At 28.1% G+C, this 27236-nt stretch overlaps 2 protein-coding genes across 3 annotated transcripts; one reads left to right on the forward strand and one right to left on the reverse strand.

Moving 5' to 3' along the window:
• Positions 1 to 20: 20 nt before the first annotated feature.
• On the reverse strand, positions 21 to 20854 carry LOC114128422 (uncharacterized). The gene is made up of 4 exons (XM_027992936.2): positions 20435 to 20854; positions 19689 to 19825; positions 1051 to 1145; positions 21 to 500 (listed from the first exon to the last, which is right to left on the reverse strand). The coding sequence occupies exons 2-4, from the start codon at positions 19822 to 19824 to the stop codon at positions 249 to 251; spliced, it is 483 nt and encodes a 160-aa protein (XP_027848737.2). The 5' UTR covers position 19825; positions 20435 to 20854; the 3' UTR covers positions 21 to 248.
• A 201-nt stretch (positions 20855 to 21055) lies between these two features.
• LOC114128421 (spermatogenesis-defective protein 39 homolog) lies at positions 21056 to 27092 on the forward strand. 2 transcript variants are annotated; one of them, XM_027992935.2, is made up of 14 exons: positions 21056 to 21870; positions 21934 to 22045; positions 23163 to 23208; positions 23312 to 23395; positions 23458 to 23504; positions 23566 to 23709; positions 23772 to 23908; positions 23972 to 23999; positions 24716 to 24839; positions 24933 to 25123; positions 25363 to 25539; positions 25618 to 25722; positions 26299 to 26963; positions 27036 to 27092. In XM_027992935.2, exons 2-13 carry the CDS (start codon positions 21980 to 21982, stop codon positions 26317 to 26319), a joined length of 1170 nt encoding a protein of 389 aa, XP_027848736.1. In that variant the 5' UTR covers positions 21056 to 21870; positions 21934 to 21979; the 3' UTR covers positions 26320 to 26963; positions 27036 to 27092. The 2 variants fall into 2 exon arrangements, with proteins under 2 accessions (XP_027848736.1, XP_050054100.1); XM_050198143.1 differs by having other exon boundaries at positions 21058 to 22045.
• The last annotated feature ends 144 nt before the right edge of the window (positions 27093 to 27236 follow it).

Consider the following 27236-nt stretch of genomic DNA (forward strand, 5'->3'; position numbering starts at 1 on the left):
AATAATAATAATAATAACAATTATTTGAATATAATTAAATTATAATATATAATCGATCTATATACATACAATAATTCCTTATTTTACGTGCGAGTGGTATGTGTGTGTGTGAGTGTGTTGTCCGTTATACCGAAATTTAGACTAAAATTTAGCCGGAAGTCGTGTCGTTGCCGTTGACGTCCTTTTCGTCCTCTTCCTCCACGCCGTACGACGATGACAACTACAGCAGCAACAATTGGTTATATGAATTATTCCTCGGCGGCGGCGGATTTAATGTTCCTCTGCCTCTGCCTGTTCTGGACCTGCACTACCTTCCTGTGCAACGCCGACAGCTTGTGCTCCAATATTCGGTTGTGGTGGAACAGTGTCATCGTCTGGATGGTGACCAGCAACAGGGCTTGTCTCTTGCGTATCGCGTTCAAGTGCTCTTCGGTAACCGCCGCAGACGGTGATTGCTGATCGTTGTCCCGTCGCTGCAGTAGTCCCTTCACGTCGTCCGGCTGAAATAACATAAAACCCATCAAGTATACATTTTTATGGGTCGCATTGTACATGTCATTTTAGTATTTTAAAAGTTTTACAGTAAGACACATATACATATACCTCATACCTAAAGCACTCATCCCTGTTGCCCAAATAAAATAATGTTAACCGGGATGGCACCATTAGTACTCACTAAATATCAAAAATGTATAATTATTAGTATCTACACATTGTTATATAGTATAGACTATAGAGTATAGACATAAGAGACGACACTAGAAGACAATAAGACGTTTGAAACACAAAATTATTCGGAGCGGATGCGGGTTCACCTTTTGATGTTATTGCAAAATGGTGTAGGTACATTTATTATTTTCGCGTCAGGACAAAATCAGAGGAAGGAAAATTCGTCTCAGAATAGTAGTAATGGTAAGTGGTACGTATATATACACATAGAATAATAATATATGGTTAGTATTATGTACTAATGTACTATACTGTGATTATTGTGTTATAATTTATTAATTATTAATAGGTATACAAATTATAGTGAAATAGAAAATTTACCTTTAATGCTGAAGTGTAGGAGGTATTTCTTTTACTGCTAAACGTTGAATGGCGATTCCTTAGATAAGGGTTCCATTGATGGTTAGTTCGAACATCTATAATCAAAAATATTCTTTATAAGCACATATAACAATTTATTTCATTCTCTTAAATTCATATGGTTATATTTATTAATGATAGTCTTAACTTAAAAGCATAAACAGTGATTTTCTCACAAAGTTATATTTTAAAGTATACCTATTACCTATACTAAACGGTCTATTGATTATCGAGTTTCTAACCATATGAATATTTTTACAGTTTCTAGTGGTTAATACTTAATAAAAGAAGATGCAGAGGTGTTGACGGTCATAAATTACGTACATTAAAATAATATTAAAAAAATCTTAAGAAATTTACAACAAAATCAATTAATTAAATAAGTAATATTCTTCTTCGAAATACCAAATAAATTATATGATTCTTTCACCGTTGCATTATTCTGAAGTTACCCTTATACAAGATAAATCACTAGCACATAAAATTCTTACGTCAGATTTCGAAATATGTCCAAAGATTTCCAAAGATTATCAGAGATTTCCTAACGTTCCTACATTGATTAATGATTATACCAATATTATCAATGGTGTTGATATACACTAAACCAAATAGTTTACATTTTATGTTATGTTTTATACAAATTGTATTATATTTGATTGAAATATGATAATCCTACGACTAATGGAAAACAAAATACCTAATAAATAAGTTTTTTTTATTTTGTCCGATTTCTTTTAGAACCGCTGAATTAAATCGACTTAGTCAACACCATAATATATTACGTAAGTATTTGCAAACATCGGATATTAAGGAGGCAATAATGTTTAATGATATAGAAATAATAATTAAACTATTAAACCTACTACCTATTTATGAACCGTATTTTTGTACGTAATTTAAATTTATTTATATGAATAAATACTAATAATATACTGATTATATATTTGATTATAGTAAATCAAAGTTCAATAATACTATATTCAAATAATGGAGAAATTATTTTTGACCAGTCGGATAAATAAGACTGAATTATTCACAAACATACCTATGTATACATAGGCGCAATTAGAAAGTAGCACAACGTAAAAAGGAAAATTCCTCTCCTTTCCTTCCACCACCGAAAAAACACAATCAATCATCTCAAAAATCGTTATCAATGATACGAATTAACATTTTTTTTAAACATTTTATAAAATTAAAACTTAATAGTTGTAAAATAGTAAAAAAAAAACCGATTCGATATCTTTAAAAATGTATATCTATACATATATTGTCAACCTATATTATGATGGTGTAGGTGTGATCAGTCGTGATAATAAATATATAGGTGATGGGGAGTTCGTACTTGTATTAAAATTTTAAGTGTGTACTAAATAGTAAATGATAGCTATATGTACAATTGCAGAATAATAGTTACATTATATAATTGTATACACACGTGCGTCACATATAGGTACCATTTATATACGCCATGTAACGATGCAAGTACACGCGTTACGTATTTACATAGCAAATACGTCATTTGACTATATACAAGTACCTAAACAATATAATGATGTTATTATAATATACGGCATGTGTTTTAAATAATAATTAATTATGCATGTTTAAATGGAATGCGGTGGCCGGTGGGGTAAAGACATTGAGTATTAATAGATGAAAATTTTCTACTCCGCTAATTTAAACGCAAAAAATAATTTTGTTTAATAAACCATTAGTCCCAATCAAGACGGATTAACATATCACCCATCTAGAGTCCAACACTAGATTATTGCGTATCAACAATTAAAAATAAAAATAGTCTGACAATTTAAAATAGAAACAACAAGTTATCATTTTAAAATTGAAGTTAATATATAATAAATAGGTATTTTACTCACTGTTTTAAGTAACAACAAGAAAACATTATAACTTTGATTTTGAATTTATGTAAAATTTGAAAATAATTATATAGGTCATATAGGATACAAAATGTTTGAGTTTTCAAAATAAAAATTATAAATTTGTATCTATATGTATATTATTGTTATTTCTATGTGTATGTCTAATTTGTATTTATTCTACCTAATTCTTTTTGTTCTATCTCTTATACTGAGATAAGTATAAGTATGCATGATTGCAATCACTAATCAGTATACTAAATAAATGCGTTTAAAAATAATGCATTTTAAGAAAAAAATTTATGTAAATCTATATATAATTGTCACTTGTTAAGAAACGCATATACTACGTAAACAACATATTCCTAAAAATAATAATATTCGCAATTTGTCGATTGAACCTGACTTGTTTGGTGAGGTAAAATTATTTTTTGTCTATTATAAATATTTTTAAATTTTGCTATTCTGCCAACAAACAAAAAACAGGTGCTTGAGGCCTACGTTTGGGATAAATTTAAATAGCTTCAAAATGTGAGCACAAAATTGTTTTAGGGTATTTTATAGTAAATTCAATAATATTATACATGAATATATTAAAAAACAAGATCAGTATATCGCAGATATTATACAACATTAATGTAACTTTACTGCAATCAGAAAAAGCCTGATACTTCATCTATCACTGCTTGTTCCAATTCATAACCATAAAAAATATATTATTTGTAGGGCAATGGCCAAAACAAAATTATTCAACATAAATGTTTTTTCATACGAAACATTTGAGAAATTATTATATTTAGTGTCACTTTAAAGCATAATAATATTATGATGTCCCATTTTTGGTACATTTTATATAGTGTATAACGTATATAGGTACTGTTAGAGCTGTAATATTTGAAACTTCGCCATAAAATTACATTTATATATTTTCTAAAACGATATTGCGTAGTACATAATATTTTCGTCTGTGCATCAACGTAAAAACGACGATCTATTTATCGTTTAGCATTTTACATAAAATGCCTAAAATGCCTTCCAGTATACACAAATATAATGATATATAGTATATGTTACATAATATTTTATAATACATTATATATTTATATAGCTATAATCGTATGGCTGCATATATATTACTTATTTACTTTTATTATTAATTTTATCTTATCCGTCCAGTCGCGTCAGTCGTTGAAATGTTATCGCATCGTCGAAAATATTTGCCTAGTAAATTATGTTTTTTTGCCTAAAAATTATTTAGCTTTTCGTTGATTTTTGAATGTACACAATCAATAATAATTATAAGCAATTATATACGTACAATAAATACAGACATATACGAAAAAAATATGTTGTGTTTTTTATCAGTATAAAATGGTTAAGATACCTATTCATTTAATGTGGCTGATGTGCTACGAACCTATCACGCAGAAACGCTATAGAGAATTATCCGAAAATTATAATGAATTAGGATGAGCAAGGCTGTTTGATTTATACATTATACATAATGTCGGCCTTGTATCTAGGATTTTTTTTTATCAACCGGCACGTGTATTTAATAATGCAGTTGCACACCACGAGTAGATACCTACGTGAAATGTAACAGATCACCAAATAATACTACTTACATAAGCACAATTTGTATATTCATTTTAATATTATATGTGTTTACAACAAGAGATAAGTATAGTTCACATTCGTTATAACACTTATAACTTGACTTTTGATTCGTGAATTGAATATTTTTGTGATAATGCGTGTCTGACATATTCGCATGAAAGTATATAATATTTGGCAATTGGCATGATATAAAACTCAACTTATTTAGGTTTTCCAAAATATTAAAAGCAGCAAAATATATTAAAAAATATATATTTATATTTAATTCGAACCAAGAAATTATTATATAATTTATATTGGATTTAGTTTAATAAAATATATAATATAGGTACTCAATTAAATGTTTATTCCGCTTTATTTTCAAAATTGTTTGACATCTATTCTGTATATTATACACATCATACATGGAAACATAACAATATATTTCTTTAAATATTTAAAACGAAATAAGCAGTTTTGATGAACATGAATGTAACTGATGTCAAATGAAGCGATGACACATCAATAGAATTGATAATCGCGAAGAAAATTGTTCAATCGAAATATACTCAAAGTGTCAAGAACAGAGTTCTATTATTATATAACAACTTAAAAATAAAAATAATTCTTATACATCTTAATATAGGTTATCTACGACAATGTATGTATATATCACCAGACACCAAGTACCTATTTAAAAAAACATGATATAGGTAGCTCATATTTCTTACTAAAATAATGATAACCTGTAATAACTTTAAAATATTTGTATATTGTAATCCTATAACAGTTCGAGTTGATATCAAAATTTAAAATAAATTTTGAGTACAAAAGAATACATACATTATTCTAATGCAACAATAGATTGTACCTGCCTATAATTATAATAAATAGATACATGGTCGACATAACTATATTATGCGTCTATACATAATAAGAATTGTATTCTTATAATTTTAATTTTTTAATCATAAAATGATAAAAGTTTCAATGTATGTTTGAATAACCGTTAATGTTATAAATGTATTCCATATAATTATTCATAAGAGTGTCAATAATGAAAGTATATAACAATAATGAAACATTTTCATTGTTTAAAATATACAATACCTATATAAAGTCCATAGTCATAATTTTATTTTTAAATTTGAAAAGTAAATAAAAAAATTTAAAGGTGATGAATATCTATAAGATATATAATTATTATTCTTTTTTTATAAAAAAAAAAATGTCCAACTAATAATGCTTATTTATTAATACTTTATTCTTAAGTAAAATATTCAATATCTGCAACTTAAAATGAAAATGCATTGTGAAAATATTATTTTACTAGGTAATAGGTTTTAAAATTTATATTAGCAGACAAACCACATTTAGTGTCTATATAGACAAAAGAATTTTCTGTACACAACAGGTTTATTTAAGTATAAGTGTATAATACTTAAGTCGTAAAATTTGGCGCTACATAAAACATATTTCTTGTAGTTATTGCAATTTCTTATTATATCCAACTTATATGATGATACAAAGAAATTTAATTTGAATTATAAAAAAAATTCTTTAAAAAATAAAATTACATATAATATAGCAATGAATTAATATAAATGCACTTAATGCATCTAATACATTTTATTGACGAGAGAAAACCTATTAAACCTAGTCATTAAAACTTAAAAGGAATCCTTGAAATAAAATTTTTTATTCGTATTTGTATCTAATATAAAATAATTGTATATACTACTTTAATATTATTTAAGTCAATTTATTTCAAGATATTTAAATTAAAACTTACAGATAAAAAAACATTTTGATTAATTTTATCAAATACTATACACTATTACACTATATATTTTATTTTATTGTTTGCTTATTATATAGTTATTTATGCAATATACCTATACTAAAATTAAAATAAATAAGAATGTTTAGTTAATAAAGTCACTGAAAACTTGGTATATTTAAGCAATATATGACATATTACTATAAACAAGTAAACAACAACCAATCACATTTTAAAAATCTTCAAAAAAAAATTGTGTAACTAATTACCTACACGTACCTAATAATATATCTGTTCTATTTTATATTTATGGGTGTATTACGCAAGTATGTGTATGATCTTTTCCCTATTTCAACAGTCAAATTATATAGTTGTAGTATTGTTTTGAATTTAAATATTTAAATATTCAATACAGTATTATAAATTATAATGCCATTACCATTTTATTACTCCTGAATTTAAATATTATATTATATAAATTTAACAATGAATCCATAAATCTAAATGGGGAAACTTTAATAATAATAATAATAATAAAGTCTCTCAACATTAAAAAAATAATAATATATAGATATTAGATATGCCTTATTATTTAAAACAGGTCAATAAACTGAAAAATCAATTTAAAATAGCAAGACGTAAGAAATATACGTAAACAAAAGAATTGTAAAACATAATTAGCATGCTTTAATAGTATTGTAGATGCTGAGTCGCTAAGATGCATTTTAATTGATACTATTAACCGATAAATAATATAACACTCATTATTTTTGATATTGAATGCAAATTCATCACTTTGTATTAAGGAAAACGAAGGCTATCAGCTTCTTTAAAATTAGCAGTATAAAAATTATAATTTTAAACACTGTGTCAGTGTAGATAACTTTTTCTAATTTAGTTATACGATTATACAATTATGGCACTTTTCGAATAAATCTATGCAAATTTGTCTCTAGAGGATAAATAAAGACGATAAACTTATGTAAATTTATCGTTTTAAGGACTTCAGCCCTACAGGCCATTCGAATTATGAGCTATACACGACCTACTGTTAAAACTTAAAATGATTAGGTACTATTTATATTATTAGCTAGTATACCTACATAATAATATGTTGTATATACACCTATAATACTAAGTATAAATTATGTATACGTACGTGGACATGTAGTATAATCATGAGCGTGTTTTGAACAATTTAGCAGATCTGGACTGCAAGAGTTATTATTTTTGGAATTGTTGGAAGTAACTATATTATGTTTTAGATTTTAGAATATATGAAATTAGTTCCCGCATTGCATACAAAACAATTAAAAAATTAGTTTCTATTTAATTTAAATTTGGTAGGATTAATCGCTTTCAAAGTGACTAAATTTGTTAACACTTTTATAAATAACATACTTATATATACACTCAATTATTTAAAAATTCAAATATATTATAAGTAAATATTAAAATTATCATCAATAATTGTATTATTTTTAATATCAGTAAGATAAAAATAACATTTGATAATTAATAATTATACGCACCTATAAGGCTATAATGATTTACATGTGAATCACTTCAATGAGTCACAACTCACAACAGTTAAATTACCTAATTATAAATGCTTTTATACAAATACAACTGTATACAAGTATCAACTATAAGTACTAAGTATTTTTTAAATAAAATAATAACTACCTTGTAATTTTGAATAAATAATAAAATATTAATACACGATTATCTAATATATAAGCTAATACAAGAACAATACATTTTAAAAATTTCTTTTCTACATTTTATTTACGTTTAGATTTTAGATTTTCTATTGAAAAAGATTTGAATTATGTATTATTTAGATACGTGATATTTGGACTAAAACCAGCCCATATATTATATACTAAAAATATTTTAATATGCTATAAGTAATCGTATATAAAAATCATAGAATATATTTAAAAATATTAATTTTCAATAATTTACATAATATATATAGATATATAACACATTGTGCACTTACAAAAAAATGTAATAATAAAAATAAATTACTATTTAGCCACATAGTTATATATATAAACATTGAAAACGTAAAATAAGTAGCTTGACACAAATTATGAGCAATTTCCAATATAGGTACATCGTATATGGAGTTATTTCTACTTGAATATATCTATACTTGTTCTTTAAATTTGAGTAAAAACTCAATACTCAGATTTGAACGTCTTGAACAGTAAATATCAACAATAAACTACAAACTATAAGTTTTTTATTGTTAAATTCGTTCAAGTTTTAGTATACAAGAAAAAACTAAGTATAGTGGACAGTATACAAACAAGACGTAATTTGCACTCCTTATAAGTCTTCAAAAGTATGAATTAGTATTAAATTTGTGGACAATTAATTTTAACAAAAATTTTGGCTTGGATGTGAATCAAAATATGTTTTATCAAATTTCATATAATTACACAATAATAAATTTTGAATACTATTTTCATAATCGTCGAAAAATATAAACGTGCAAATGATAATTTATAAAAGAATACTGTACGTTTACTAATCGCAAGGACCGAATTACATGCATGTTTTATACCTAAATATGTTTTGATATTGAATTATTCAAAATATTCTGCAGAAGACATTGACACATCAATTCTGGATTTACTTATTATCTAGAAGAATTAAAAGAAACTATGTGGAAAATGTGAAATTAATGATGAACCTCTCATCAAGTAGCCGGTAAAAAAAAAACTGTTTGGGTTCTACTGTTGTCTTTTCTAGTATAGTTCATATAGTCATATAATACGCGTTTAGTGGAACTATTTACTATATTGGTAATAAATTTATATGGAACCTATAAGACTATTGGCTAATGGCTATATATTATAGATTATAATTATATACTTATATAGTTATATAATATATATTATGTATTTAACTTTATTAGCAATTCTGTTATTTTACAACAATTCTATTAGTTAATTATTTATTATTTTGTAGTTTGTATTATTATTTTTTTAATTCAAATCGTACGATGTTCTACATATTTACACGATATAATTGTGCGCATCTGTAATTAGTAAACTCAGAAATAAATGTTTTTTACAAACATTTTAGTTTCATGAATTTGATTTGAATTTACATTTATAATATTATATACCATATTTTGAATTATAATATTTAGATAAACTAATCCATAATAAAGTATCCAATAATAACAACTGCAGGTGTCTGGTTAGGTGGACATCATAAATCAATAAAATTGTGACAGTAAATAAAAAATTATTGATATCAGACTATTTTGGACGTAATGGACAGCACTATATATACATCACTACATCAGGGAATAGTATAGTACAGGGATTGTATATAATATATATACAGCGATTGTAGTCAACAGGAAATATTGTACAAACATCGAATACCGTAGGAAAATGTGTTAATCGCCTTGCAGAATTTACTGTGTGTACATCGTATTAAGTTATAGGTGTGGTGAGGTTAATTTTTTTGATCGTATAAGAAAAAAAAGAAAAAAACCTCGACACCTAGCTAATATAATAATAATATTCCGCACGTGTAACTCGATTCCGCGGCATAAGTTGTAAAAAGTTTTACGGCGCAAAATTAACACGTGCACGAGCAGATTTTATTACATGTACGTAATAATATGTATTATTATTTTACCGTACGAACGAGTATAATATTATAGGTGGAATTTATTATACACCGCATAACAAAATACACGGTTTTAGCGTAAACGCGTGTCGACAATTTGGCAACCGGATGCCGCCGCCACCGCGATTGTTGAAATTGCAGTTGCATATTATTGTGAATATCATAAGGAGCGCATTTCCGTTCAAGTGGGGTATCTCGTGTCCTCTTACCTATTACATAGGCGCAACTAAGTCTTACTAGATATTTTTATAGCACTGCTCCTTCTCCCAAAATAATAAGCGCCTAAAAAAAAATAAATTGTTTTCCTCGATAAGGCAAAAAATTGGCCAATAACGCGAGTACTTACGCACATAGTTGCAGAACATGCTACGATACTGTTTCTCAAAAGTAACTATTCTTATAATATCGATAGAAACGTTATCAAATTACTATAAAAAATTATAATAGGTAGGTATGTATAAATATTTGAAATCGGTTGGAATTTGTAGATTAAAACGTACGCATATAAGAATAATATGAATGCGTCAATTTACATTCATTACAAACATTGGCGGATTTAGGAGAGGGGCGCGGGGTAACGTGCCCCCCTGTCAATTTTCAATCGACATTTTTTTGTATATGTATTATTATACTTGCCTATACGTATAAGTTATTATTTTGGTATGTGATATTATGGAATCAACATTATATCAAATACATTACTACCAAATACCAATTTCGTTTAAAAACAAGAGCTGCAGTGTGTATTATTAATCATGATTAAATAATCATTGTACAATTTATATGTGTCCCCCCCTATGTCAAAATATCCAAGATCCGCCCCTGGTTAAAAACCACTCGTAAAATATAAAAATATATACACCCAAAAGAATATTTTGATCTTTATAGGTACGGTACTAAAGTACGCGTATTGAGATATTATCGGTGCAATATAATATAATGTTACACGCGTAAAAGCGACGCACATTACAATATGCTATGGAGTTGTGCTCCGGCCGTTCTCGTTTTTCGCGTGTCATCGGCCGCTGACAAAATAATAATACGTATAACAACAATAATAATAATAATAATAATAACCAGAAGAACAGCCGGTCGACCACCCGCCCGCCCGCACACCCACCCACTCGCGTAACAATCGCGCGCGAGAATTTCGCAATTTTGCAGCGGCGGCGGGGCGACGAGGGACACGACGACGGACGGGCGGTGCGGTAGGGAGGTGTGCGTACGGGTTTGGTGACCGCGGCAGTCGCGCCACGTGCGACCTTCGAACCGACGCCACCGCCGCCGCAGCGCGGATTCCCCCGACAAAGAAAGGCGTGTCCCTGGAGCACAAATCGTCGTTTATATATATATATATGAAAACACGCACACATACATAAAATTAAAAACCCGCGCGTGTGTACGTCAACCGTGATAGTATAACAACATTATAATATTGTTTTTGTCCGGCCCGCGACCGCTTCAGTAATAAAATATAATATTATAATATAAAGAACGATAAAAAAAAAAAAATACATATATTTTATACTCTACACATAGGTACACCTCGACGGTATATTATAGAACCGATAAAGTCGCGGGTGGCGTAGGTGCGGTTTATTTTTAGTACGTATTTTGTACGTCATAACGGTCGTGAATCGTATATATTTGGAAACGGCGTACACTGCACGCGCGTATAACGGTAAAAGGAAAAACGGAAAATTACCGTAATTAAATTTCCGCGGCTGTGAACCGTCGTCTGCGAAAAACGGTAAACGGGACGGTCGTTTAAAAAATAAAAATAAAAAAGCAGCACGTGAAGGGGTTCAGGCGAGTTCCACGTGCGACCCGAGCGTACACACGCTCCAGAGTCACCGCGCCTGGGCGGCGGTGGAAGGGTAGAACGTCACGGCAACCCCTCGGCAACGGCGCCGCCGAGGCCGCCGCTTAGCGCACACGACACACGTGTCGATTGTTCTTCGTGTACGTACTTTCTACCTTTCTACAAAGCTTTTTTGGTTACCTCGGCCTCATAATAATAATAATAAACACGCACGTGTGTGTGCAAAAACTCCGAAAGAGACCGTAGGCGGTGACAAATAGCTACCCTCTGCACAACCCAAACGACAACGGTCACCATCTACACCGGTCATTACCATTACCGCGACATCAACGAAGACAATAACATCAAACTACGCGAATAATTTGGATACTTTCTCGTCACCACTGAAACCCGAAAAACGATAATATTATAAAAAAAAAGATATTCTCTATACAATCACACCATCGCCATAAAATAGAAGGTATATAATATTATGTATAGGAAAATCTCCAGTCTAAAAGGGAATGAAATCTCAGAATAACATTTCATCTTCAGCATCCGAGCATCGTGTAGAATTTAAAATTTGAATGTTGGAGTAAAAAATAATTATTACAAATTTAAAAAATGTTCTATTTATAAAAATTTCTATTTTTATAATTTAATATTTTAGATTCTGATTAGAGCGTGTAGTTTCTTGTGTCAGACTTAAGGATTTTTAAGCAGTAAACGATATAAATGCTTCAACTTTCAAGTGTAGTTTTTGATATAAAATTAGTTATTAAAAATCGTACATTTGAAAATAATACAGAAAACAATTTAACAATCAAGGAAAGCTGAAACTTTTATACTCAAAAACTAGATTTCATCAAAATAATTTTGTTTTTTTAATTATAATTTAACACTGAATTTATAACTGTAGCTTAAATTGTTTACCAACTATGTATATAATAATATTAGCATTTTTAGGCATGATAATATAATATAAATGTTTTAGCACATCACACATTCATTATTAGTCATTTCGGTGACTTCTATTCGATGACACTCCACTATACTTATGTAGCAGACAGCAGAGTCACTTCTTCAGTTTCTAAATTCTAACTATATATAGCTATTAAACATTCTTTAAGTTTAATTTTCTTTTCTGCAACATGTGTGCATAAAGTATTTATTTTTATTGGAATTTTCATGGTTTTTTTCACATTTTATTAGTAGTTATTGGTTAAGTGATGTTCGTTTTTATTTTCGGTTCAGCCAGTTCAATGCTAAGTTTTTTCAATCTGCAAAGATATTTCGTATCTGATTTTTCAAATTTATTTTTGGTTTTCAAATAGGTATACGTGTTACAAATTACAATATTATAGAATGAATATTTGAAATGTTTATAAATTGATATTTTAAAGCTTGAAGTTTTTTAGATTTCTTCGACATTTTCATTCCCTGATATTTTATTTCTAGCTCTTTTTTCCGGACTATTTTCGAACAGTACACGTAGACTATTAAATATCTATGACGATGTGATATTGCACCATATCGGAACCGCGTGCACGTGAAAATAAATGTACGTATATACTATTAAACAATGTGCATTGCACACATGATAACAATAGTAGCCATACCTACCTAAGTAATAATAATAATAATAATAATAGTATTAATATTAATATTATGTGCATCACATCATTACAATTATACACGCACACCGCATCGTGCGTACGAAAAACCTTCGTCAGAACATAACGGTGGCGACTGGCGACGACGGTCGTATAACAATTTTTTTTTTTTTTTTTTAATATTTTACAGTACATAATAGAACGTTGCACACGCGACGACCCGGATGCACGCATACGCGCATGCGCGCGACTCGCAAACACACACGCGCACTCGACCGCGCTCGGGGATCGTATTGCCGAAATTCGGTGACGTCACTGCTTTGTGTTACACGTGGGGCCACGTGTAGCGAAACGCATTCTCGTTGGACATGGCGGGACGCGGAGAAAGACTGATGGGCGCGATGGCCGGTTTTTTGCAAACACCGTGACGAGTTGAAAAAAGAAGACGGTGATGACCTCCTTACAGAAACGAAGGAAGGAAAACAACACACATTTTTATTATTATTATTATTTGTTATTATTATTATTTATTATTATTATTACGTAATAGTCCGTATATAGGTAACGTATGCCTATACATATTATTATACCTACCTACCGTTGCAGCTGTCCAACACTACCGCGTGCCAGTGAACTTAATTACTTACGATGTAATTTTAAATAATATTATGCGAACCGGGAAGTTTATTAATATTTAATAAAAAATTTTTTCTAAAAAAACGTCGTAAACCCATGAGATAATACTGTACAACGTTTTACCGTTTTTTTACCGATATTTACGATACAAAATAACATTGTATTTTTAAATTTGAATTATTATGATTAAAAGCATTTCATTGATGTTTTCAGTTTTGATTGAACGTTTTTTAAACGAGACTACAAGAGCGTATGAGTGAAATGCATATTACGTCAGATTGAAAATTGAAAAAAAAATAAAAAATAAAAAATTGTATATATCTACAAAATTCGATTAACTGTATATATTTTTATTACATTATTATACATTATCGTATGACGTCATGTTGCTAAAATAAATTGTTTATTGTGTTTTTATCAAATGTACCATTGAAACACAATAAATAATAAATATATTATTTTTTTGCAAAATAAATCCTTTTATATTTGTGAAAAGTATTTGCAAAATGTACCACACAATAAAAAGTCACATGCATCACCCATCAAAATATGATTTACAGAGTATTTCGAATTTGATAAGTATGACACTTTGACAGTTACGATACTATAGTACTATACTATTATAGTGTTAGTACAATATTATTATACTATAATATTAAAGTATTGACAATATACACATACATTATATAAATTACAAATATACTAATAATATAGTACACTGCGTCACTTCAAATTTTCAATGTTAGTTGTTATTACATATTTATATGTATATGTAGATACAACGCTCATCATAATTATTAATTAATATTCGCGAGATGACGTAATAATACTTAACAAAATATAGTTCAATCTTATCTGGAAAACTTATATTTTAATTCCATCATAATATTATCACATCGTGACATTAATTGATGTGAAAACAGTAAATAAACGAAATAAAAATTACAAATCTTCCAATGTTTACATAATAATTATTAATTATAAGTATGATAAACTTTGTTTAAAAAATATAATACATAGATGAGTATAAGTATTGACCAATAAAAGTTATTTCGGACGTACCTATTGGTAAATATTAGTTTATTAATTTCAAATATGCGGTAACTGATGGGTATATTCCGAAAATCCAAATAATGCCAACTATATCTCAAGTTACAGAAAAACTTTTTTTAAAAGCTTTTTATAACTTATTATTATTAACACTTCGAATATTAAATTTTTTTTTTAACTACTATTGCCAAGTGTTTACTATATTTTTGACATTCATTTTTAGTTAGAATAGGTAGTAGGTACTAACGTACCTGCTGAGTAGTTATTATAATCCCTATATTACGATAGATAAAAGTATGAAACATAAATGCATGAGATAAAGCTATTATTTTATCAAATATAGAATTATTAACATCTGGAAACAATTATAAGCATTGCTCAATTTCGTATTGTCATGTTTATACGTCATTATTAAAATTATGCTCAAAATCATTAAAACAATTAATTATTCATTATTTATTATTATTTGTTATAGTATATACTAGATAATATTAATGTTTAGATTTTTAGAATTTAAATATTATTGAATATAATATGCAATGATTAGTATGATATAAACTCTATAGGTTAAATTTTAGCAAGAGATTTAAAAATAACATTTTAATGAAAGTAAATTACTTTGTTGTTTAAGTTACGAAAAATTTGTTTTATTTTGTATTAAAATAAATAACAATAGTTCTGTTTTTTCAAAAAAAAATATCTGTTCTAAATTCAAAATAAATAGGTAGGTCATCGATTATAAATACTATTATTTATAATAAACGGTACTATAATACATCTAAGCGAATAGACAATAGGTATAGTATACTATAAAAGGTTCTCTAAATAAACGAATTTGTTTAGCGATTTAAATACACATGTTAAACTTAACATTGATGTACACTATAAAACTATGAGTCTAATGTAATTAAATGTCGGTCTTAAAAGATAATTACAAAAGCCTATATCAAACTACTAAAATATTGTTAAGGTTTCCTAAAAATATTCGATGAAATTACAACCTTAATAAACATTCTAATGTTCTTCAACGTTTTCTTTATTAGATTGGAATTCTATGCGAGTATATGCTTCATACGATATACGCAAACATTCTACTATTATCATGTAATAATCATATCATTATTATCGAATCTACATATTATATTAAATCTATTTTTTCGAACTGACTAAAAAGTGAAAAGTAATGGTCTTATTATTCTTATTTTAACTAATTTATGTTGAGTAAGTAGTTAGTGAACAGTGAACTAGTTAAGTAACTAATAAGTAGGTAACTATAAACTGACTATTGAATAAGCTGTACTTCAGTATTTCGTACTACGTAAATAACATTTTGGATAAACAGACTAATTATTAAAAAAATAAAAAGGTATTATTATTATTTATTAGTATTATAGTCCACGGAGATAACCCACAAAACTTTAAAATTTATAAGATCTATGAGATAACTTTATCTATTGTAGTAGATAATAGTCAACTATTCTGTAATATCAAATATGAAATAATCATTGTTAACACCACCGAAAATGCACTAAAAATATATTTTGGAATTTCGACGTCCGATAGTTCAAATTTAAACATGTATAATAAATTAGTGACGTGACATAATAAGGTCGCGCCTATTCGCTTGATTTTGTAACCCGTATGCATTCGAACACAGATAAATCAATTACACGCTGATAAAAACAAATATGATACAATTAAATATGACATTGACATTGACATTACTCGAAACTTTTCTTTTTCTAGAAAATTATTTCATTTGATATAGCAGCTGCTAACTAACATTTGGCAATAAACGGTACTAATCTGTAATTGTTATTTAATAGTTATTTATTGATACAATGATATTTGATATTGTCGATTATTTATGTATTTTTTAAAACAATAATTGGGTGTTACGTTACAACCCCAGATATGTTTCTGTTTCAAGTTGTAATATTATGTTATATACTTATACCTATCTATTACGTATTAACGTACAAAGATTTGTTGTTCATTAGCTTACAGGTTTTTGTTTTATACAAAAAGTAATAAACTTAGGTCATTTAAATTGATTATTACTATAATTATTATTATTAAAATATACCGCACAATAACGTCTATCGATTATTGGTGGTATGCACTCTTACACCAAATGGCAAAATGCTATGTTATTGACAATTGTCAAACAATTGTTTGCACTTACTATACTGTTTATTTAAAACTGGATAATAATAAAAATTATGTGTAGAAATTTGAACCTATTATTTATTAAACATGGTCATTATTTTTTTGGAAGAGATAATTCCTAAACATTTGCCACGTGTTCTAGTAAAAATACTCGTATTCTTCTATTTTAATTGAACTAAAATCATGTCATCAAAATGTTATCTACATTATATTATAGCATTATACCATTTATTCTAATGTAAATTAAAAATAAATTATAATTTAATTTTTGAAAACGTTTGCTATCTGTTTCTGCATAAATTAGGCGACAGAACCTCACGGAAAAATATAACTAAAAAAAATTTTAAATAGTGTGGGTGTAGGGTTCTTGCTATTCTGGGTAGTGGGTAGATGATCATGAATGGTCATTGTTTCTGATAGTTGTATAATACATTAAGAACAGATAAGCATCAACTGTTGAAAAAATAAATTCAACTAATTTGTATTCTTTATACATCCATTAATGAATAAAATAGAGTATTCAGCAAATCATAACTAATAGCATAACAATAACTAATGGTTATTCGATATATTTCAACATAAACTGATATTTCTGGTAGAAAATTAAATCTAATGATTCAGAAAACCAATTAAACTAGAGAAAATGGGGAAATTAAGCAAAACCAATTTTGACAAAATTAATTCGGATTTTTTGTTTTATTTAAAATATGAATTACTGTAAACATTTGAAATTTTCACCAGATATTATTATAATTTACTAAGTATAAATACATGATATAATTTTCAAAATATTCTGTGCCTTTTATGCTATTTATAAGAAATTGAATTGACATTTTCAACTTTGTTTATTTTCGATTTATGAACGATAAGTATGATATAATTTTTGTTTATAAGTAAAACAGCTTAATTATAATAATAATTGAATAGGTACATCATTTTTAATCATTTTTTTAAACAAAAATATACGCGGTCAAACATTTTTTTAAAAGCAAATTAAATTTTTTTGATGATATTGTCAAAATTAAATGTATTAATTAATATGTAGGTATATCATGAAAATAATATCATACAAGATTCTTTATTCATTTTATATAAATGACTGGAGTTCAAATGGTAACGTCATCGTTATTCAGATATTCAAAAGGATGATTTATCTTCAAATAATATTATTGTAATTTTGTTATTTTCAAAAAAATATTAATCATATTATCATACAATTTTCAAAATATTTAGACTAATTTTAGGTTCCAATGCCCATTTATGGTTTTAATCAAGTTATAGCCTATAACTTATAAATACTCAAAATGTTTTAACTTTTTTAGTTATTTTTATGCTTAGTCAAAATACTGGACGATTTTATACAAAATCCTACATAAATTGTTCTCGTAAAAGTTTAATAATTAATATTGGCATACAATATAGCCCCGAAGCCTCGAAAGCACGTAACCAGGACTTGAAATAATGAAATACTCCAAATAATATTCTATTCTAAAGTATAAAATTAACAATGGACATTGTCATTTAAAAGAATAAAAAACTTAAAAAATGATAGCGATAAATAACAGTAAAAATTTAAAATATAAGTTTTTTTAAAAATTTTTGTTTAGTAACAACTTAAAATCATGTAAAAGATAAAAACATTAATGTTTTCTGAAATAAATAATAATGAGTGTTGCACGTTAAATGACCTCCTCATATATTACAATAAATATAAATATAAATGTATATTATTGGTTTCACAGTTTCACACCGTATAGTATACTATATAATAAAATCAAAAGTATGTTATTAGCTTGCAAATATTATAAATATATAATCAATAGTTTAGTATTTATAAGTGCATTTGTTTACGTCATTTTCTTTAGAAGTTTAGAGCTAATTGGGTATAGGTATTATATATTTATATAGTTATTGATTAGTACAATATATACATACATTTTATCTTATATTATTGGTATATATCATAAACGCAAAAAAAAACAATTAAAAATTGCAAACAAAATTGGCAATTATTTTTTATAATTTGTTACAATCACATTTGATTTATATGTTACGATTATTACCAAGGTTATGTGAACCATTTTGGCTCTAATTTGTTATCACAAACTTTTTCCCGGGTTAGAATCAGACATCGCGGAAAAAAGTTAATGCATTATTTCCACGACGTACCTATACACATTATACAGTATAAATGTATACTATCTATTTAAATATGGTTAAAACAATGAGTTTGCTTTGAGAGTTATTAGCACTATTAAAATAAACGCTGACCAATGATATTAATAATAATATGTTGAATTGACAAAACTTAAAATACATAACCAGTTACGCAAAAAAATAAATAAATAATCTCTTAAGTTATAATATTAGAAAAATCAACGTTACGTCGTTATAGTTAACAAACTTTATGAACTTACCAGGCCTCGAGTTCGTTTTATCGGAGGCAGACGTCAGCTGGTGGTGGTTTTCTTGAAAAAACATATTATTGCATAGAACCGAAGCAGGTGGCATTTGCATTGATTGGTCGTCGAAGCATTGTATTGTGGGTGTCATCCTGAAAAAAATCATTCATAAAATTAAAGTACAGTAGTCATATTAAATTAAATGTAAATAGTATATTATAAGATATTATAGTCAAATTCTTTATAAATACTTATACTAGTTATACTGTCATACAGAGACTATTTTATAACGATACTTACTAATATTTTGTAACAAAATTGGTAAAAATCTTTTTCACGCAATCCGATTGCATGTAAAAAAATTCACAAGTATAATATAATATAATATTAATATTATTATACAGTAAAAACTATCCTCGGGAGTGCGTGCACCGCGTGCTAATATCGCGAAGCGTGGGTGTATAATATATTATATTTAAACAATTAAAAACCAGAGCTATTAAAAAAATCGATGGAACGCATAAAAAATAACCGATAGGAAATAGAAATGAAATTTTTTTACAACGAAAATCTGCAAAAAAATTACGGTGATAGTGACACATACTGTACACGTTCACGTGGTCGGAAGACAATAAATTATCGATACGCGAATATTTTCGTCATTTTCCGGGGTCCGCCGAGCGATCACGCCGCTAAAATACCTCTATATAGACTTGACAACAATCTTCGAATAACTATATAATATGAAAACAATAACATACCTGTGCGAGGGGGTAGTCGGTCGGCAGGTAGAGCAGCGGGTGCGAACGTATTGGAATATTGTTGTCCTCCGCGGCGGGTAGCTGCTGATGCTGCTGCAGGTGCGTACAACGGCGTCGACGGGTGGGTATAAAAATATTATCCGGCGACGACGACGACGGTGCGGTGTACCCGAATGACGCGGGACTGGCGGTCGCGAATTCGACGTCCGCGCTTGCTGGGCCCCGACGTGGAAATAATATCACGGATAATCGACGATCGCGAATTTTTGACGGAATTTCGGGGGGGAGGGAGCGACGGACCGCCGCGCTAGACGGAGAGACAGACGGAGAGAGAGAGAGAGAGAGTGCGAAACGCGCGTGTGCACTTGCCCGAATTCACGAGACGATTGTCGGGCGGCTGGCTGGCACGACGACGACGACGACGACGACGGTAGTACGCACGCAAAGTGTATATATATATATATGTATCGAGTTGGCGAGAAGAATGGCAAAATATTCACACACACGCGCACGGGCGCGCGCGCGCGCGCGGGTCGGCGAGCCGGCCACGAGCGCGCACACGCACTCACGCACACGCACGCGACATTCGCGGACGACGGGGTGAGTTGCGGCCGTCGTCCGGGGTGGGGGAAGGGGGCGGAGAAAACGCGAGCGCGTGAACAGCTATGTGTGGCGTACGTACAATACGCTTATTTTGAATATATACATATACATATGTATGTATGTAGTGTTGTTGTCGGCCTCGCGCGGCGGCGTGTTTGTCGACACGCGCACACGTACACACGCACACGTACACACGCACACGCGCTGGCCAACAAACTCTTCTCGGGGGCGCCGCCTCGGTATCAGCCGCAGAATTCCGCGCGCCGCCGTTATCAATTTTTTCGCAAAAACATAAACATGCCCTGCCGGGTCTAGACGGACAGCTGTTTTCGTTGTAGTGTTCGGGCCGCTCGATCCCCGTCACTCGTCCGTGGTTATTGGCTCGACGATTTTTTATTTTACACGTTTTTTTTCCCCGATTGGAAATCGCTTTCTCGACTGTTGGCCACTACCGTACGGAAAAAAAATTATCAACGCCCAGCCGGCGTCGTCGACTGTCGTTCTTTCGTTTCGCGTTTTGACTTATCGTTTTATCGTGCTCGTTTTGCGGTATATGTTTAACGCGTACTTTGCGTTTTACTTTCGTCTCCAACGGTCGAGCTTTGTGTTATTTTTTTTCTAATTCGAATATTATATTTCGAGCAGAGCTGTGGCCGTCGGGAGGAGATCAATATTGTTCTCGTTTTGTTTATTATAGGTACTTTTTGTCGTTATTGATTATTATCAGATATCTATTATCCATCTATTGGTTTTGTTAATCGGACACGTCGTGTACTAAATCACAAGTGGCTCTGATGTGTGTTTTAGTTGCGGACCTTCTGTCTTTTACTCGGGTACTTATTTCGTGAGTGGGTTCGTTAATTCACTTTTTCGTGTCATTCGATTTATTTTCGTAGGTATTGTTCGGATCTTATTCTTAAGTTCCGTGATAAATTTATTACGATGAATTCCACGGACGACGAATATTGGAATGAAAAAAGTTTTGAAGGATTTAGCTTTGCAGATGAGGTATTAATTTATTTACTGTACTGTTCAAAGTTAGTATTGATAAGAGCATGTCAAATCTTTAGTTTTTTCTCCGACTTGCAATTGTGTATCATAGAAATTTTGTGATCAGCAGAACTAATATTGTGCAACTAGCATATTATATTAGAGTAAATTCACTTAATTGACCCATTATCAAACTTAAATGTAAGAATATTATCTTAGGCACCTCATCTAAATTTATTTTGAAGAGACTAGGTGAGTTATAACATATCACTTACCTAGTATTATCTTACTATTTCAAAATTGAAATACCAATAAAAGTCTATCAGTCATACTTAATATTCTTACTTTAATCGTGATAATAAGGTAATTCAAATTGAATTATTATAAAGCTAATGACTAGTAACACAAAATTGGTTATTTTTCTATGTCGTAAGATGGTGAATACACAATCTATGTGTTTGGTGTTTTCATAAACTAATTATATGCATATTGTCTAAAGCAGTAGTTCTCAAACTTTTTTGATTGAAAAAAAAAAAATACAGTACATAGAAAAACCCCTTAAAACATTGATATTAATATGAATATAATAATATAATTTTTTTTTGCAAAAATGTATTTATTTTTAAATTTGTTTTCCTTTTCTCATTGATTTTTTGTGTCACCCCAGTTGAGAACTACTAGTTAAATGTTATGTATTAAACAATTTAAAGGTACATGAATAATACTGTATTATATTGAAAATTGATTAGATATGGTTTACTTAAAAGTTGAAGAAAACAACTACTAATCTACTTTTGCAAAAACATTATAACACGACCACAAAACACACTAACCTATCCAACTTTTTAAAATTATATACAGTAAAACCTATAATGGACCCTCTATAAGAGAGAATCCTCCTTATAACGAAAAATTTGAATAGTCTCTATTCAAATATAATATAATTCTATTTCCCAGTAACAGAAAAAATTGTTGGTCCAAAGTGATTCCATTATAGAGAGGTTTTACTGTAATACCTAGTGTAATAAATCATTTATGTATTTAATCAATTAGAAATTAATTAAAAGTGAATAAAAATTATATTTTATTTATTGTATAAGTATTCTCTAAAAATTGGATTATTATTTTTATTTAGGAAAAGGAATTGAATTTACCTAAGAAAATTCCACCAGAATGTGAAGGTAATAATTAAATATAATAATACTTGATTAATAGGTATATATTTTTATTATTAAATTCATTGCTAGTTTAAATTGTGCCTAATAGTAAAATTAAATGCATTAGGTTTACAAATTGGATCAACAAAAACTAAATTAGAAAATGTTGAATCATTGGATAAATTACTCTCAAAAGAAATTTTAGATAAAAGTAAGTTTTATATCTAAGTATTAATATTTTGTACATTTATTAATAGTTATTATATTTTACAGTATTTAAAAAGCATGATTCAAAGTCACATAAAATAAATTCAACTCAAGTAATTAAAATGTAATATCTTTTATTTACAAACAATCATATAATTAATTTTTTGTTTTTAGAAAAAACTTAATTTTGTAAAATCTACAATAGAAAATATTGTTATGTCTTTTACATATACATTAGAACCATATCGCAGCTTAGAAGAAAAAACAATGTTGTTGAAAGAAGCTTTGGATACAGAAGATGGAAATGCAATACTGACTGTATACAATTTCTATATGAATCAAATTATATAAATAATTCTATAATTTATGTGGTGTTTCAGGTTGTTATATTTTTAACAAACACTTTAAAGAAAAGTATTTTCCAGCGTATATTACGTGATAATCCTATTGCTGCTTCTCATTATGTTCAATATTTGTACTCCAAACAATATATCAATGAATTAGTCGACACTTTAGAGTATGTTCTTGTATGCTAAACAATTAAATGAAAGTATAATATAGTGAAACATATTTTTTACAGAATGTTGGGACGAACAAAAGATGCAATGGTAAGATACAATTATTTAGGATGAATGGCCAATAAACAGATTTTTTCGAGAGGCTGTATGTCATGTCTGAGAATGATTTTAAAATGCAATACTTAAAAGGTTATAAATTCCTTAGAAATGTATTAAATATAACTTTTTTGAAATTGAAGTAGTTAATAGAGAAATATTATTATTTTAGTAATTTTGAACTTGGGTATTTTAACAATTTTTTTTAATATAATAGTTTATTGTAAATATTTTTTTTATGAAACTATTTCCTTATTTTTACAACACCCTTATGATGTGGTATATTTTGTTTGACTAAGAGTTTGCAGTCGTATAGTTTGTTTTTTCTGTATATCAGTGTATTTCTGTACAATATGATTCACTTATATAATTTTTAAATAGAAATTATTGTTAAATCAATATATTATTTTAATTTTAATACAAGCAAAAGAATTTTGTATTTAAATATACAATAATGATAATAAAAAAAATCCCAAGTAATTAAATACTTGAATATACTTGGAAAAAGTATTTTAATATCTACTGAAGAGTGGATGTTTTTTAACATTTCTTTATGGTATAATTTTAATTTCAACTACTAAGCATGAAACCAAATGTTTTGTATGACATATAAAATATTAGATAAACAGATAACAAATAATATTGCATCAAATTTTTATTTGTTCAGAACATAAACTAGATTATAATTTGTATACATTTCATTTATTTAGATGATGCTATTCAAATTTGGATGTCGAAATCCTCAAAACTGCTTGCAGAGATTTAATGTATGTGTTAATCTAGCTGATGAACAATATGATAAGCAAATTATATCACAACTTATTCATTTAGTTGGTAATTAAATATATTATTATTCTATTCTGTGTTTACCAAGAACCAATTTATTGTTATTATTTTTTTTTTAATAAATATTCTGTTATATTTTAGGAAAAAGTGCAGAATCCACGTCAGTTGTTTCGCTGATATCTGACAATTGTAAGGAGCAACAAAGCATTCAATCTTGTCGTGTGTTGGCTAATGAATTTAACCTAAGTACTAAACAATTAGAAGCTACATTGTTAATAACATTTTGTCAACTACAAAATTGGATTCTTGTGGATGACATGTTATTAAACAAAGTAATTTAATTTATTATGTTTCAATAAATAATAACATTTTATGTTATGTTCACTGCTTTCTACAGTTGTATTCAATAATAAGTAAACTATAATTATTTTAAATCTTGAATTAATATAATAATATTATTATTATAATGTTATAATATTAATTATTAAAACAACTTTTATTTCAAATTATTGTTTTTTAAATATTATTAATTAATTATTAAAATAAAACTAGGTATTATTTTTAATTTTAGAATTGGCTTGGAAAGGATAAATTGGCCTTATCATTACCTATTGGTGAAACCGTTAAGCTATTACACAATAATGGTGCTCCATCATCTTCATTAACTCGTTATATAAAAATGATTAAAGATTCAGATGAACGTTTAGAATTGGCAAAGAAATTCAATTGTCACCATATAATTATTGATGTATGGTAACAATTATTAACTATAAAATTACTTCTGAAAAATATCAAATTTTAATACATTATTTATTTGTTATTTTAGGATTTTGCATTAAAAAAAGATCGTAGAGGATTATTAGTATATAAGACAACTTTACAAAAACAATCCGAAAGCTATTATTATGCTGATGTAATTTTAAAAAATCCAGTAAGTAATAAATTATCTATTAACTATTTTATTTTATGTACACTATCATGTTTTTCTTGGAATTCAACACTTAAATTTAACAATTATTGATCTAATATTTACTTAAAAATAACTAATCACGTTATTTTAATATTTTTATTTATTTATTACTCATCATTATTATTGTTCTGTGACCCGGGCAGCCGTGGTTACCTAACCACATACCATAGTATATCATGGCCCATGGGTGTGGTGTTGTTCTATGTATTAATAATAGTTGATCTGCAAAAATCGGACACCGTTCATGCAGGTTCTTATGTTGAATACATTAATCACATTAATTTATAAATTTTCAAACATAATTTTTAAACCAATGTAGTAATTTTTAAGGGAATTTATTAATGAACAGTTCTAAACATTTGCTTTTTACCTACTAACCAGTATTTAGTAATATGTAATTATAATATCTAAAATTGATATTTTATTTTGTCATTAAACTTATATTATATAAATTTAACTTATAAAAGTATACTTATAATTTATGTGTATAGAATGAAATCAAAGTATGTTAATAAATAATTAAAATTTATTTTTCAGAGTATGAAGTGGAAAAATTAACAACATTAGTTTATAACTCGTTAGTCATTACCAAATTAATAACACGTTAAAACCTTTGAACAAAAATAAGACTGAGACAGATTATTCATGATTTATTAATTATTCGCTTATGTGTGTCATATCACTTAATTTTATGCAAAATTTATTTTTCAAATTAAAACATTTATGATATATTTTTTTATGATTTATGTTGTATACATTTAAAAATATGCACAACTACCAATTGTACACTGTTACTAAGATACAATATATTTCAGAGAATCTACTTATCAATTATTATTATTATTTTTTTGTTATTTTAATGGAAAATTGTGTACACAAGCTTAGTAAAGTAAACTGTACAACTTATTAAATGGGTCAGTGAAACCTTATGGTAGAAAACTAACTGTTGTTTTACTATGGCTTTTTACGCTCTATTTGATTCCACTGTGGTTGTGCTACTTGTATGTTACACCTATGCTTTTGGTTCAGTTGTTTATACACATTCTAAAGAAAGGTTTATATTTGTTGAGGTGTAAGTCCATTTTTATTTTTTTTTATGGATATAACTAATAATCAATTTGAAAACTTTGAATCTGAAGAAAATCATGACAGTGCCACGCCTACAACATATAAAAGGAAAATCTTTGGACGTCAAAAAACTCGTACGTAATATCAAGTTATGTTGATAAATAATATAATGTTTATGGAAGTAATAATATGTTATTTTGGTTTAGTATCGGAGACTTCAATCTATAACCCCATTGACCCACAAGAACGGAATAAAAATAGACGTGAGTAAATTCTAATCATTTTCAATCACCCCCTCTTGTTTGGTTTACATTTTATTTTTTTTAATTTAGAATATAGTTTTGCGGATAAAACCCTAGATTGCATTACACAATGCTTTTGGCAATGTTCATCCTGTTACCAATGCA

This window comes from Aphis gossypii, chromosome 1, assembly GCF_020184175.1.
Source record: "Aphis gossypii isolate Hap1 chromosome 1, ASM2018417v2, whole genome shotgun sequence".
Lineage (NCBI taxonomy): Eukaryota > Metazoa > Arthropoda > Insecta > Hemiptera > Aphididae > Aphis > Aphis gossypii.

Bases quoted from the DNA above. Each gene is read 5' to 3' on its own strand.
- LOC114128422 (XM_027992936.2), bottom strand. From the start codon at position 19,824: ATGACACCCACAATACAATGCTTCGACGACCAATCAATGCAAATGCCA. The intron at 1,146-19,688 runs GTAAGTTCATAA...TTTTGATTATAG, and splicing joins TAAAACGAACTCGAGGCCTG to ATGTTCGAACTAACCATCAA. The intron at 501-1,050 runs GTAAATTTTCTA...ATGTTATTTCAG, and splicing joins CCTACACTTCAGCATTAAAG to CCGGACGACGTGAAGGGACT.
- LOC114128421 (XM_027992935.2), top strand. From the start codon at position 21,980: ATGAATTCCACGGACGACGAATATTGGAATGAAAAAAGTTTTGAAGGA. The intron at 23,209-23,311 runs GTAATAATTAAA...TAAATGCATTAG, and splicing joins AATTCCACCAGAATGTGAAG to GTTTACAAATTGGATCAACA. The intron at 25,723-26,298 runs GTAAGTAATAAA...TTTATTTTTCAG, and splicing joins ATGTAATTTTAAAAAATCCA to AGTATGAAGTGGAAAAATTA.